The sequence below is a fragment of the Columba livia genome, chromosome 19 (genome assembly GCF_036013475.1).
Source record: "Columba livia isolate bColLiv1 breed racing homer chromosome 19, bColLiv1.pat.W.v2, whole genome shotgun sequence".
NCBI lineage: Eukaryota > Metazoa > Chordata > Aves > Columbiformes > Columbidae > Columba > Columba livia.
Genome location: NC_088620.1, coordinates 11,078,016 through 11,092,822, shown reverse-complemented (window position 1 = coordinate 11,092,822; position 14,807 = coordinate 11,078,016). Strand labels below are relative to the sequence as shown.

At 59.3% G+C, this 14,807-nt stretch overlaps 1 protein-coding gene across 1 annotated transcript; it reads left to right on the top strand.

Annotated features, from left to right (window-relative positions):
• The first annotated feature begins 1,912 nt into the window (after positions 1–1,912).
• Positions 1,913–13,939, top strand: SAPCD2 (suppressor APC domain containing 2). The gene is made up of 6 exons (XM_065036234.1): positions 1,913–2,353; positions 6,878–7,011; positions 10,694–10,840; positions 10,977–11,078; positions 11,601–11,714; positions 12,119–13,939. The coding sequence occupies exons 1-6, from the start codon at positions 1,951–1,953 to the stop codon at positions 12,245–12,247; spliced, it is 1,029 nt and encodes a 342-aa protein (XP_064892306.1). The 5' UTR covers positions 1,913–1,950; the 3' UTR covers positions 12,248–13,939.
• The last annotated feature ends 868 nt before the right edge of the window (positions 13,940–14,807 follow it).

The window sequence follows — 14,807 nt, the reverse complement described above, 5'->3', positions numbered from 1 at the left end:
ACTGCCTTGTTTCTGGAGCAGGAAGGGGAGGGATGCTGCACGGGTTCCTTCTCCCTGTATCCTACCCAGCTGTGAACCTGCTCAGTCAAACATGGCTAAGCCAGCAGAGATCTCAAAACAGGTAGGACAAGTCTGGGAAAATCATGAAAATAAATGGTTTCAAGTCAAGCAGGCTGTGAGCAGTCTGGCTGAGACAGAGACCAGCCAGAGCAGGACCTTGGTAGGGAACAGTCCAGTGCGGGTCTCCAGAGCCGCTGTGATTACCTGGCAGCCTGGGCCTGGCAGGGCTGGAAAACTCCGTGGAGAAGAGGAGTGGTAAGAACAGGCTGAGAAGCCAGGAGCAGGACCAAGGTGCTGAAGGCACCCGGGGATGGAGTCCCAGCACCTGGCCTGGACAGGGAAACTGATCCGAGGGAAGCACAGCGAGGGCCGCAAGGATGTGCGGGCTTGAGGGCCAAACATCTTCCACCCCTCCGCTTTGAAGCCAACTCAGAGCTAAAGGAAATCATGCTGGCACATGGCACAGGGAGGTGTCCATGGCACATGAAGGTGTCCATGGCGCAGGCAGCATCACAACCTGACCACACAGCCAGTGGCTAATCACCCTTTCTGGCCATCACCCTCCTCTAGCATGCTTGCTCCCTGACACTCCTTCTCTCAGCATCATGAGCATCAATCCAGTATGAGGGCTCTGGAGGTGCTGTCCAGGGCCCCTCGAGCATGTCGTGGTGCACGTGACACAGGCATCGTGACACCAGGGCTCTGCAGTCTGCTTTGTTGCAACACAGAGTGAGTTTGCAGAGGAGGGTAGCACCTTTCACTAGGACTGACATGCTGTTAAGTCTAACAGATGGAGTGAATTTCAGTACAAATTAGAGAAACCCATTCTCTAAACAAAGCCAGTTCATAAGATACATGATCCAGATCCTGTTTCTCTTACATTTGCCAACATTGACAGATTTTTTCTCCATGTGCATGGCTCGTTTGGGCCCCTACCCCAGCTCCTACTGGCCAGTGGCCACTGTTGTTGCAGTCACAGCACTGGGACGCCCAGGCTCAATTCCCGCTATGAGCACTCGCTCCTCCGCAGCACCCGGCGAGTCAAGCACACAGCAGCTCTCTGTGCTGCTGCAGAAGAGCCGTACACCCCTCTCCTGCGGGGACTCTGCCAAAGTGAGAACCTGCACTGAAACTTCTTGGCTGTGTTTGCAAAGCTATCAGTGAAAGTAAACACCACGTTTGGGCTTTTTGGGTTTCCCTAATCACATTTCCTCTGGAGTGGGATGTAAGGTCTTCAGGTATCTCTGCTTAAAGCTGCTTTCCTTTCTGACAGGTTACAGTGTGTCTGAGGTGCAAAAATGCAACTGTCCAAAAGTATTTATTACACCGGCACCAGGAGTACCCAGCGCATTCCGGCACAGGCAGCGATTCCCTCAGTTCTGCCGGTAAATAAGGAGATGTGCAGCCGCCGGGGTGGCGGGGGCGGGTCTGCGCTGCGAGAAATGCGGATTCGTGCCCGGTGGCTGGACAAGGGCCGGGGCGGGGGTCACCGACCCGTTCTCTCTGCAGGGTCTCGGGCGGCGGTGGGATGCAGGAGGGGCCGGTGGGATGGAGGAGGGGCGGTGGGATGGCGGAGGGGCCGGTGGGATGCAGGCGGGGCCGGTGGGATGGAGGAGGGCCGGTGGGATGGAGGAGGGCCGGTGGGATGCAGGCGGGGCCGGTGGGATGGAGGAGGGCCGGTGGGATGCAGGAGGTGACACCGCCGCGACCCCCGCCTCCCGGCCAGGAGCGGGGCGGGCGCCGCCTGGAACTCAAACCTTCGTCCTCCCCCTCAGCCAATGGCCAGAGCGACCGTCCGTCGCCAACCAATGAGAGCGCGGGATCCCCGTCACCAACCAATAGGAGCGTGGGGGCGGCACTGGCGAGTAACGCTCGGGAGCGGCGGCGGTGATGGCACCGGAGCGCGGTGATCGGTCGCTCCCCGCCGGTACCGAGGGGCTTCCCCGGGTGTTCCTGCAGAGCCTACGGACTCTTTTCGATATCCTGGATGACCGGCGGCGGGGTTACGTGCACCTACGGGAGATCGAGTCCCGCTGGCGGGGAGCGGAAGCCCGAGAGCTGCCCGCCGGGGTGCTGGAGGGGCTGCGGCGGGCGGCCCCGGCCAGCGGGTACCTGACCTTCGAGCGGTTCGTCCTGGGGCTGCGCGCTGCCCTGCCCGGTGCCGACCCCCCGGGGGAGAGCGGCGGCGGGCGGCGGAGCGCGGGGAAGCCGCCGAGCCCCCGCGGTGCAGAGGAGCGGCGTGGGAAGAGCGGCGGGCAGCGGGAACCGGGGCACGGGCAGCCCCGGGGCCGGGGTGAGCCAGCGGGCCGCGGCGGGACCGGAGGCGCACGGCGCGGGCTGCGGGGCAGCACCGCTACCGGAGATGGGAGCCGGGCGGGCGGGCTGGGACCTGCGGCTCCCTCCGGTCCTCGGGCAGCGCAGCCCTGGTGCCTCCTATGGGCTTAAACTAGCAGCAAGCAAGTTAGTGCTGGGTTTAATTTTAGCTTTGATCCGAGCTGCGGGTAAACCGGGCTGGTGAGCGTGTTGCTCCCCTGACCGTGTCAGGTTTGTGCTTTCCTTCACATCTCTCCTCGCGTGGGTGCTTCTCTGTTCATAGCGGTGACAGGAAGAATTAAGGGCTTTACCGTAACGTGTCTGTGGTTGTCCCCTGACACAAAGTCTGCAGGTGACCTTCCTCGGGGGCGGGTGTGGCAGCTGAGTGGCTTGGAGAGTCCCTGGGGTCTCTGAGAACCGAGCAGCTTCGCTGGAGAGTGGGCCGTCAGGTGCTCGGGTTGGCTCCAGGCTGTGGATGTGCCCTCGGAAAGGCTTTGTTCACGATTTCATCCACGTTTTGGACCAAAAAAAAACACAGAGAAATCCAATCCAACTTTCTTATTTGCATAATTCCGCAACACTACTTACAATAAGAAATGGTTAAGCAATAATTAAATGGGAAAATGGCATCAGGGAGATGTGCTTTGCTGTCCCCAGGCACTGGGGCTGAGCTCACTGGCAGGTCCCTGCGGACCCTGCCCCTTCCTCAGGACCTGTGGTTCCCGTGCTGGGTCTGCCAGGACCCCCAGCCCTGGTGACACACTGACCTTGGCAACAGGGAGACTATGGCAGTAGGAGACATTATAAGGAAACCAGACTTCTGGATTTATCTGGCATAGGTAATAATGCTTTGTCTAGATTTGTGAAGTGCTTTGAGATCTATGGACACAAAGGTTTGTGTGAGGAGCTGGTGTTTTTATCACAACCCTTGAGCACCATGGCTTCCTCCACCTTGGGAAAGTTGTCTGGGCTGGTTTGACTTCCCTTCCCACTCGTTCCCTCCCTGTCCCATCGTCTGCTGGGTGGAGAGGAAACTTTAACCATGGCTGAGGTTCTCTACTTTCCATTTTGCCTGCAGACTAATCACTGGAGCTTCATCTGGGTGAATATTATTAAGCAGGCTGGTTCTTCTGTCACCAAGAGTGTAAATCTGGAAAAACCTGAAGAAAAATCCTGCTTGGTAAAACCCAGCAATTTGAAAGATCTGCCCTGGGAAGGAGTGAGCAGGTGACTGCAGCAGCTTTCTGGTTGCTGAGGATCTTTTCATGGTAGGCTGATGTTACAGTGATGTCCTGAGCCTGTGGGCAGGGTTAGTGCCTCAGCCCTTGCTGCTGGCTTCCCACAATGCAGGGCCATATTCTGGCAACAGGCCTGAATTTCGTGTTGATTCAGCAGATTAGCAAATGTTATAACTCAGAGCTATTGTACCTGTTCTAGCTCCAGGCCCTGCGCAGCTGCTCAGCGCTCCCTCCCATCACCGAGGGTTCCCCGGCTGCGGTTGAACAGGTCGATGTTCTCACCTGGCTGGGTGGGAGTTGGGCTCTGCCGTGGGGGGACACGGTTCTTTCTTGCTGCAGAGAGGTGTGCTGGGCACTCAGAGCTGCCTGTGGGCCCAGGAAGCCCTGTCTCCATTGATATTATATCATTTGGGCTGTGATGCTCCAGCTTCACGAGGTAGCTTCAGTAAGAGCCCAACCAACTGCAGCAAGGTGGTGTATCAGTGCTCATTAACCACAAAGAGTCTGAGGAGACTCTCCCTGTCTGTGTTTTGCGGGGAGGAGGTGCTCCCAGGATGCCACCCTAGCTCTGCTTTCTGCTCCAGAGGGCATCTGCATACATCAGAGCTGCTCTGGATGCAGATCATGGCAAGACGGCAGAGGCTGGGACCAGGTGATCTGGTGCATCCAGGGGTGCAATGAGCCAGTGGGGCGGTGATTCTGTCCCCTCTTTCCCATCAGCATATGGGCAGAAGTGCTTCTGAAGAAGTCCCTGCCCAGAGCCGGCTTCCAGCTCCTCAGGAGCTCTCCCCATCCCGGCTGTGCCAGCAGCCCATGAGCTGCCGCCGACAGCGTCTGCCGGGCAGCAGGATGGTGAGGCTGGTATTGGAGAAGTCACTGGGCGTGGGAGTCATTGTGATGGCTTCCCTGCCGCTGGTGCCTGGGTGGCCTGTCACAGCACTGCCCGAGCATCTCGCTGGTGGAGGACTTTACCCTTGGGGTTCCCCTGAGAGCTGAGACCTGGGAAAGTTAAGACACGGAGCAGCAAGTGCCTTGGCCGGGAGCTCTGTGGTGGCTCTGGGCGCTGCCGCCTCCCAGCACAGCGCTTACCTCGGCTGCTGGGCTGGCCTGGAGAGCTGGTGGCCTGGTCAGAAGGAGATGGCTTGTGGTGGCTGTTACTGTCTGGGCTGTTGCCAAGGTCAGGTCTGTAAGTGTGTAAAATGCCCCTGGGGTGTCTGCTCCATGCTCTGGCTGGGGAACGCTGGGCTTGTGCCCTGTGGGGCAGAGGGGCTCTCGGGGAGCAGGCCACCCCACATCTCATGGCAGGGTCTCCTCCACCTCTGGTGAGCTGGTCCTGCTCTTTGCCTAAGAAGAGCGGATCCCAGCTTGTTACCGGGTCCTGTTTTAGCCACTGTATTGTCAGCTCAGCTGCACAGAGCTCAGTTGTTTGAGCAGGGAGCACACATCACAGGGTTAGCTCAGCTCAACCTGGCGCTTCCCAGGACCAGCAGTGAAAACCTTTTTAACATGTCTCTACCCTGCAGCTCTTCCCAGAGGTGCTCCTGACTTTGCTTTGGGATTGTGCCTATTGAAGCTACCTTTGGTTTTGGGGCTGTTCCTCAGCTTCCCAAGCAGGATGTGCTACAGGTTTGCCAGGAGAACACGAGTGTGGTTGCACCGGTCTTGCTGGGTTCCTCCCAGGTAGATCACAGTGCACAAAACCAAGACAGTTGGCAAACCAGATGTGTGATATCACAGACTGTGTTTATTGACACGCTGGAGACCTGTCTGTGCCGGAGCACTTACTGGTAGGAGCAGGATATCATGATGGATCAGAGGAGGATTTTTCCTGTGCCGCAGTGGCTTCTTTCCCCAGTGACACAAAGTGACAGGCTGAGCAAGGTAGCATTGCCTGCAGCCGCCTGAGCCCGGCTCTGGTTGCTAAACTGGTGCAAACGTGGCAGCACAGGCAGCCCCAGGATGGTGCAGCTCCCCAGACCTCGCTGCCTTTATGGTGACGGGTGGCTGCTGTGGCCACAGCTGCCCTCTCTTGCCCCATATCGCTCTTCCATCGTGTCCATGTGCCTGGCTCAGGACACTTGTGGGGCAGCAGGCAGCGATATGCCAGCCCAGGCAATGCCACGTGCCCTGTCCCGGCACTCGCAGCCCTTCGTGCCAGCGTAGCCGGGAACACACTGGATCCATGCCCGGCAGCTCTGGCGCCGGGGAGCCTGCACGTGCCCAGCCCGCAGGAGAAGGACACGGTGATGGGCGGGGGCGCCCGGCAGACGCGTGGGGAGCTGTCCCAAGGAGGAGATGTTCTCCTCACTGCCCACCTTCACTTGCCTGCCTCCACACTGCTCTGGTTTGAAAGCCAGGCTGGGAACGAAGCTCTTGAGGAACGCGGTGTGCGGAGGGCAGGGTGAGCTGCAAGAGCCCAGGGGGAGCACCAGGCAGGGTCTGCAGGGGAGCGGGGCGAGAAGGGGCTGCAGCAGGGCTGCTGCTCGGGCACCGGCTGCCCCCTTGGCCATCCTTGCTCAGCCAGAAGGGGCTCTGAGCTGGCTTGGCTGTGGCCACAAGGCTGTTTCTAGAGTGTTCGCCAGGGCAGGCGGTGTGGGGCTTGTACTGACTTTTCTGCAGGTGCTCAGCCAATACCTGCTTCAGCTGACAGGCAGCTCAGTCAGGATTGAGCCTAAAACCTGCCAGTACTAACTTAATCTGCAAAAATAGGTTATGCGTGGATTTGCACCAGCATCATGCGTTTGTAGTAAATCAGTCTTTTGCAAGCTAGGATGTTGGGATTTTAATAAAATTTTGGAAAACCTACAGCCTGATTTACCCTATGTTTAAACCACAGGCACAGGGTCTTGCGGGACATCTTGCACAGGCGAGCTCATCACCAGGCAGAGGAGTTGGGGTCTTGGCAGAGCCTGTGCCACCCGAGTGGGAGTTGGGGGTCCTGTGGGGACAGGACGAGGGTGGGCAGTATCACTAATGGTTCAATTGCCTGTGCTGGGACTGAAACAGCAGTGCCTGGGAGCCGCCTGCTTTTTGCAGAAGATGACCACTGAGGTCTGTTGCCCGCCTGGCGCAGCCACATGGGTCGTTGCTGAAGCCTGCTCTGCCCGTACAAGGACACCAACAGGCGCCTGGGCCAGCGCTTTGCTCAGCTGCTCCCTGCCATGTCCATTTGCAAGACCACCCTGCAGATGGTCTCACAGAAGTAGCCGCAAGTTTTTGTTGCAAGCGGCTGGTGGCCTCATGCTGTCCTCTGTCCTCTGTCACAGGTGGTGATGCTAAGGCTGCTGGGCAGGCCCAGGGAGATGGCAGCCACGCAGGGGCTGGGGACACTCGGAGGCATCAGCGGGGACGTGCAGAACACCGGAGACACACCATCACCAATGGCGTGGACTTCAGCATGGTAAGGGGACAGGCCTGTCGTGGTCCGGGGGCGGGTGGGCTGCAGGTGTCCCTCGGTGCTGACATCAGCTCTGTTTGGGCTGTGGCTCCCCCTGCCCATCCTGTGTGTGTGTGAGCCACGGGCTGCCGGGCAGATCCTGATATTTCAGATACAAAGCTCTGTTGATGTACGTGGAGGTCCTGCCATTACTTTCAAGGTGCTTTCTGTCCCGAATCGTGCTGGGCTGGCAGGAGGCACATGTTCCCCTGGGCTCTGCCCACCGAGCCTGTGTTTGACTGCACAGGTGCCATCCCCATGGGCAAAAACTTAGGCAGGGAAAGGCAAACGTGTAGGTGTAGGAGCAGGTGGGTCTCTGGGCCTTTCAAGTGCCCCAGAGAAGGTCGCGTACACCGCGCTGGTGAGCAGTGGTGCTGGGCTGTGTCCCCTTTCAGCTGTTCTCTGTAGGTCAGAGCTCAAGCACATTGATCCTCCTGGCTCTGGAGAAATGTTTATCGGTAATGCAAAGAAATCAGTATTGGATTTAGCCGGGGTGGCTGAGTCAGATTGCCGGGATGGAGGGATCTGTGCTGCTCCCAAGTGGGATGGAAAAGCTGCCTGGGCACGTTGCTCACAAGCTCAAGCTACATTTTTTGGGAAGAGAGCCAGGACCCAGCCTGCGGGATGAGTGATGGCGGGACAAGCTCTGGCCAGTGTCGGAGCTGCTGCTGAGGCTGCCACTGTCACCTCTGCACTTCCAGTCCTTGCACCCTGGTGTCACCCGGCTCCCCAGCGCAGCGGGGCTGGCCGGTGGCGCAGGCAGCGTGGATCACAGCCTGCCACCGCCTTTGGGGCACAGAACAGGCTTTGCTGGGCTTGCGGCCATGCCAGAGGTTCGGGTGCTCTTGGGCCGAGGGGCTCTCTGCTGGGAAGGGCTGGCAAGGAGTAATAAATGTAAATGTGTGCGTCTGGGGGTCTCTGGTTCTCAGGGTTTGGTGGCTGGGAATTGCTGTTTCAGAGAGGGGAAGGTCCTTCCCTGGCAGGGCTCTTCCCTGTGTGTGCCGCTGGAGCCGTCGCTGCTGTGAGCTCGGGGTCCTGTCTGGTGCTGATGAGGGGGCGCTGGTGGCCAGCGGGTCTTGCCGAGGTCTGGGATTTGTTCCCAGCACTGCCGCAAGCACTCTTGCTCTGAGCCTGTGCTGCCCTTGCCTCTGTCTCGCCAGCTTGGTGTGGGGTGGTGGGAGGAGGATCCTCTGCCTTTCTTCCTGCCTGCCCATGTACCCGAGTGCTGCGCTGCCTCTGGCATGCTCCTGTCCCTGGAGAAGGGCTGTCTGTCCCTGTTCCCTTCCCTGGCACCCTGGCACGATCCTTTGGGTACTAATCCCACTTCTGAGCATACAGAGACAGTCAGAAGAGGTTTGAGTCCAGCAAGGACCAAATCCCTGTGCAGGGTGGTGCTGCCGCCTCCCCTCTGATGCTGAGAGGATGCTGAGCTCCCACAGAGACAAGGCACTCAGCTGTGATTAGGCTGATTTGCCTAAAGCCCATGGGGGACTGGGAGCACTGGTGTCCATCCTGCATCCCCGGGTGAGCTGGAACCGATTCATCCTGAGCAGGGAAGCAGAGGGCTGGGGGCTGTGCTGCAGCCCCGGGACCCTCGGCACCACTGCAGCTCCTGTCTGCTCAGCTGGTGTTTTTCAGCTGGTCCATCATCGATCGGCCTGATTTCCCCATGGCCACAGGGGGTAGCTGGGATGAGACCTTCTGTGAGAGGCTGAGCGCTGCCATTCGTGAGCAGCCCAGTCTGTGGCACTGTCCCCTCCCCTGCTACCCCAGGTGGCACCAGCCAAGTCCAGTGCTCTGTCTTCCTCCTGCCCCAGAAGCTGCCGCTGCCCCCAGAGCATCCCACCCCCAGTGAGATGCCGTCTGTCCCCGCGCGTGGCAGAGAGGGTGACGTCCCCCTGCTCTGTGGGATGCTGCCTCTCCTTCCGGCTGCCGTGCTGGCCAGCAAGCCTGGCGGCACCAGGGCGGGCCAGGCGGTCGCAGGCTGCAGCCCGAGCTGGGTGGGAGTCCTTGCCACGTACAGCATCTTCTTCATGCCCCTCAGCAACAGCCGGCATAGCACCAAGGCTCTGCGCTTCTTCCTGTGGGTATGTCCCCTTTGGTCCATCTGTCCATCCAAGCATGTGGAACGGGGGGCTGTCCCGTGGCAAAGAGCATTTCCAGGAGCAGTGGGGACAAGAGCAGCCCTGGTGTAAAGGGTGGCTGGTGTGGGGTGGGTGGGAGGCTTTGGGGCTGGCAGTGGGGATGGGGAGGTGCTGGTGGCCTGAAAAAGGTCTTGGTATGGTCTCAATTGTCCCAGGGGGTGGGGATCTGTCCACAATCACTTTTGAGCTGAATTGTCGCCTTCCAGGTGTTCTCCAAAGCAGCAGGAGATATTCCTGAGCATCCAGCAGCTTCTGGGTGTTCCAAGTCCTACTGGTGCCTGGAGGAGACTCTCCTGGAGCCCAGTCTGGCCATGGGCGGTGGGGTCCAGGCTGTGTCGTGGCAGAGAAGGCAGAGGCAGCAGGGCAGGCAGCTCCCTGTGCTCCTGGCATGGAGACACAGGCACAGGAGCCGGGGGAGCCGCCTGGTGTGGCTCAGGACAGCGGGAGCCCTGGGTTCTCTGTGTGAGGGCTGATGAAAGGGTCACTGGGTTGCTCTATTCCTCAGGGCTGTCCCCTCTTCTCTCGCCACCTCTGTGACTGCTGGTGGCAGCACAGTGCCAGGGGCTGCAGGAGAAGAAGGTGGGAGTGGAGCAGGGGACCCCCTTGTCCCCTGGGGCACAGGGCGCTGCTCCAGCCTCACTGCCGGTCCGGGGGCTGGGGGGGCTGTGCTGCAGTGGCCTTGGCTGTGCTGTGACACAGGGTCCTGCTCTGCTGGCCCCAAGGGGCTGCTCTGGGGACAGGAGCTGCAGGAACCATTGTACCAGCCCTCCAGGTGCATAAACATGTCCCATCCCTGGAGACATCCCAGGCCAGGCTGGACGGGGCTCTGAGCAATCTGAGCTGGTGAAGATGTCCCTGCTCACGGCAGGGGTGGCAGTGGGGGAGCTTTGAAGGGTCCTTCCACCCAAACTATTCTGTGATTCTATAAATGTCTCCAGGTGATGCTGGTGCTAGAACCTGAAATACCAGCAGAGACTCAGCAGAAAGGTGTGCTGTGCTCTGCTCTGCTCGGAGGTGCCTTGGTGGTAAAGCAGAGAGGGGAGCAGAGTGCTGGAGAAACAAGGCTGCAGGTTTTCTCCAGCTCCCAGTGTGCACACTTAGCTCAGCTCCTTGCTGCCCGGGAGAGCCGCGTGTGTTCATGCTGCCGGCCGATGCTTGCAGCCTTGGGGGGATCTGGGGAGCAGCTGCAGGCCCTGCTCTCGCTGCATCCTGGATAAGTACGAGGCAGAGAAACCCGCTTCTGCAGTGGGGAGCAGGAGGGCGGAGGTGGCCTGACTGTCCCATACCTGCTTCTGTTGTTCTCCCAAACCAGAGAACTCTTCCCCCAAAGCAGCAACAGGCAGCAGCCATCATCCTGCTCCTCAACGGTTTTTTGTGGGGAGAGGGGCTGTCCCCCCTGCCTGTATCCATATTCCTCTGTGCTTCGTGAAGAAACCATCTGCTGGGGCTTGACAGGGTCTTGGTGGGGAGGGGGTGACACCTCTGCGTGCTCTGTCCCGCAGCTGAAGCACATGAAGGAGCTGGAACAGGAGAAGGATTTCCTGCTGCAGGGTCTGGAGCTGGTCGAGCGCGCCCGGGAGTGGTACCACCAGCACATCCAGCTCATGCAGGAGCGCCAGAGGCTGCTGGGGAAGAACAAAACCAGTGCTGTGAGTCTGGGGCTTGTTCTTGGGGTGCCTGTCTGCTTGGGAGGGTCTGGAGCTGCTGTCTGGGTTTGGAGAAGTGGGCTGGACCTGGACTTGGCCCCATGGTAACCCCCAGCCTCTTCTTCCCCCCATCCCGCAGGAATTCCTCCCTGAGGGCACCCAGAGCCACCTGGGGCGCCTGGTCCCCAAGCTGCAGGAGGTGAACCGCTGCCTGGGTGACCTTCTTTCCACCACTGGCAAGGTGAGAGCAGCAGATAAGCAGCTTGTGGTTGCTTGTGTGAGGACCCATCCTGTCCCTCCGCTTACACTGGTAGTTGGGCTGACATCAGAACTGTCACAGCTTCCCTGGGCTCTGGGGAGGTGACTCGGGTCTGTGGGCAGCAAGGCAGGGGATGGGGGACAGCCGAAAGGACAGCACAGGTAGTCCCGAGCTGGGTTGGAGGATGCTCAAGGCATTTGAGGAACTAAAGGACATCCCCAAAAACGTGCAGCCATTGTCAGGTGAATAAGGAAACCACCCTGCTGAGCTGCTGAGTCAGCCCTCTGGGAGCTGGCTGTCCCACCAGGCTCCTGGGCACGCAGGCAGGAGCGCTGCCCACCTCTGCCTGCCTTTCTGGAGTCCCTGTGCTGGGTCTTAATCCTATGCTGGGCTTCTCTTAGTTCCCCATGTGCCACAGAAACGGCTTCTGGCCCTGGGAAGGGCTGGAGAGGCCACTGGGAAGGAGGGTCAGTGCCTCATCCCTTCCCTTCACCTTCTCTGCAGCCAATGCACCCCTCCTCAGCTCTGAGCAGGCTGGGCCCCGCGACGTCCCCAGCCCCAGCAGGCTCCCAGCAAGCCATCAACATGCTGAAGGAGCAAAACCGGCTTCTCACCAAGGTGAGTGGGTTACAGGGGGAGAAAATCCCCTTCGCAGGCTGGGAGACGAGGCAGGGTGGGAATCCGAGGCAGTGGAAAGTGTTCCTTCAGCTTGGCCAACCTTGGTCGTGGCAAAGAAGGGCGTGCAGGATGCAGCTGGAGAGCCCATGTCATGCAGCTGTTTGAGTGTCCACGGGCAGGGACGGGGCATCCTCCCCTGAGGGAAGAGGCTGTGACAAACGCAGGTCAGGAGAGGGCGCGGGCGCTGCGGCTGGGTCTGTGCGCAGGGCTGCGGGGGAAGGGTCAGCCGCGATGCCCCTGCCAGGGCCGGGCTCACCGCTGGGTTCACGTCCCAGCACCCACAGTGCAGCGAACACCAGCATTTTCCTCCTTTAAGCAGCGTTTTCCTCCTCTGTCCCGTGCAGGAGGTGACCGACAAGAGCGAACGCATCACCCAGTTGGAGCAGGAGAAATCCGCCCTGATCAAGCAGCTCTTTGAGGCTCGTGCCCGCAATAACCATGAAACGAGCCAGCTGGACTCCACCTTCATCTAGTGCCTGTCTCCCCACTCCACATCCTCGAGCTTCCTCGGGGGTTTTGTGGGACTCTTGCCCAGAACCCATTGCACCCGTTGCTCCAGGTGTCGGATCTCGAGGTCTGGAGCTGCAGGAGGAAGCCAGGAGGGTGTTTCCCTGCCCTGCCTGGGGAGCATCCCCGCACTGCTCTGCTGCTGGGCTCTCCAGCTGTGCTGCTCTCAGCTGCTCCTTTTCTCTCTCTAAAGGGACTGCAGGGACTGCACCCCCAGCCTCACGAGCCCCCGCGTGCTGGGAATGGCCTTTGCCCGCGCAGGACGCGCTCCTGTGCCCTTGGCCTGACTCAGGCTGAACTTTGGCTGCTCTCAGAAATAGATGATGCATCTTCAACACTCCAGCCGGCATCTCCAGCAAGCCAGGCCGTGCAAGGGTGGCCGATCCCCTGCTTGTCCCACTGTCGGAAGACAAGACTGAAAATCTGATGAGCTGTGCCTGGCCCCCCTCTGCTGCCTGAGTTCTTCCTGCCAGAGACACGATACTGGGCCAGAGCAGTGCCCGAGCTGGTGCTCCTCCCTGCGTAATCCCTCTTTCCAGTTTGCGGTAGCGATGCCATAGTCACTGTTTACATGTCTGCAGGCTCCCGTAGTTGATGAGCCATAGACCCAAACGAGGTAGTCCATACCTCTGAGCTGCTGTTCCAGGCTGTTTGCAGATTGAGGCAGACACCTTTACATCCCTTTATTTGGGTTGACCTGGCAAATGTTTCCTTGTGACTGCCAGGCTTATATTTTTTTTTTTGATGACTTTAAAAGGAGAAGTGATGTCCTCCAGCATGAGGATACTAACGCAAGCCTGACTCCACAGAAGGACGAAGGTTTGTATTTGACTGAACGTGGGTGATGGATCGATGCTGATGGGCTCTTTCCTTTGCACATCTCCAAGTGAAGGAGTGGCAGCTTTGCCTATGCTGATGGTGTACGCCGGCTCCCCAGGGTGACATCCAAGTGTGAACTGCGCCCCTCTCCAGGTCTCTTGGGGGGCAGGTCTAAGCGTGGGTCTTGTTAGGCTGGTGTATCTCAGGATACCTTCTCCTTCCCACCCAGCTCAGTGACGATGCTTGAGCTGGACAATATTTTCTACTGTGGCTTGGTACTTGGTACTTCTGGTGCTTCCATGGGAGATCCTTGTGAATCCATGTAGCGCAGGCCTGGCCCTCTGTAGCTCCCAGACCAGGACCTTTCTCTCCAGGGTAGTTTCGTGCTCTGACTCCTGGCACAATGCACTGAGCTGGGCTGAAGGTGCTGGACCTGCCCTGCCATGGGCTGGGTACCGTGCAGACCAATTCCCTTCTCACTCCTGTTTTTCTCTGTCCAGCACTGTCTGTCCCATGCAGCTTCTCTCTTTGAGGTTCATCTTGACCTGAGGCTCGGTGCAAGGCATGAATCCCTGCTCTACCCTGTACTTGCTGCCCTGTGCCAGAGTGGGGATCAGCATTGTGCCAGGGACAGGGAGGAGGAGCAGCAAGGCCATGGCGAGTCGGGTCGCCTATCTGCAGGAGTAGGGTGTTAGTTGTCCCCTGGACATCGGTGTCTTCCCTCTCTTTCATAATGCCACCTCTGGTGTCCAGAGCCTGTTTTGCCTGAGGTTTAATTAAAAGTGACCCTCTTTATAAGGAGGATCTGTAGAGATAATAAAGTGGGCTGAACTATTTAATTTAGCCTTTTGTCTCTGCCTAAATCAGCCCATACATATACTGCTGTGAGCCTTGCAATTCCTCCCGCTCCTGTCCCATGGGCTCTGGGGGGAGCTGAGGTTGCACAATCACAGCCTGAGCAGGAGGAGCCCAGCGGGTCTCTGCTCCAGCCCATGTTCCCATGCCCTTCCAGTCCCATCTGGGCTTCTCTGGGGCTGGGGACTCCCCGGTCTCTCCTCACTGCTGTGAGATGGGGTCATGAAGCCACCTGCACCCCTTCCAGTGCTCATAGCTTCACCTGGCAGCTCCTCCGGAACCTGTGCTGGGGGGTCGTACTCCTCAGGTACTGCTGGTGCAGTTTACAACCTGTTATTTCTTTTTAAGCCCCCTCCCTCGGAGCTGGCCCCTGTGGCTGTGGGCACAGTGACCCTGGTGCCCTGCAGTGAGTCCCTTCCAGTGACTGTGCTGGCAGGGCACGCTGCGCCGTGCACCCCCTGCCCTGGTCCAAGGCTGGCAGCACCCGCCGGGGTGAATGAGGGTTCTGTGCTGCCCAGAGTCACCTCCCTTTGCCCCTTGGGGTGGTGGGGTGAACTGGGACCCCGTGCACCCTGCAGACCCCTCAGGGTTGAGCCTCCCCTGCTGGGAGCAGAGCTGGGAGGAGGGGATGTGAGCCAGCTCACCCACGGCTGAGAGCAGGATCTTTGCAGGGGCATCTGTCAAGTGGTGCTTAGGGCAGCCGCAAATCCTGGACAGGGCAAAGAGGAGCAATGCAAAGCCTGTGAGGTCTTTCAAGGGACAGAGGATCATGGTGCCCATTGAGTGCTGCTCTGGGCAGAGCCAGGGCCGCTCCCCGCTGCCATGGCCCAGCAGCACTTGGGGTGTTCCAGG

Bases quoted from the DNA above. Each gene is read 5' to 3' on its own strand.
- SAPCD2 (XM_065036234.1), top strand. From the start codon at position 1,951: ATGGCACCGGAGCGCGGTGATCGGTCGCTCCCCGCCGGTACCGAGGGG. The intron at 7,012-10,693 runs GTAAGGGGACAG...TCTGTCCCGCAG, and splicing joins ATGGCGTGGACTTCAGCATG to CTGAAGCACATGAAGGAGCT. The intron at 11,079-11,600 runs GTGAGAGCAGCA...CCTTCTCTGCAG, and splicing joins TTCTTTCCACCACTGGCAAG to CCAATGCACCCCTCCTCAGC.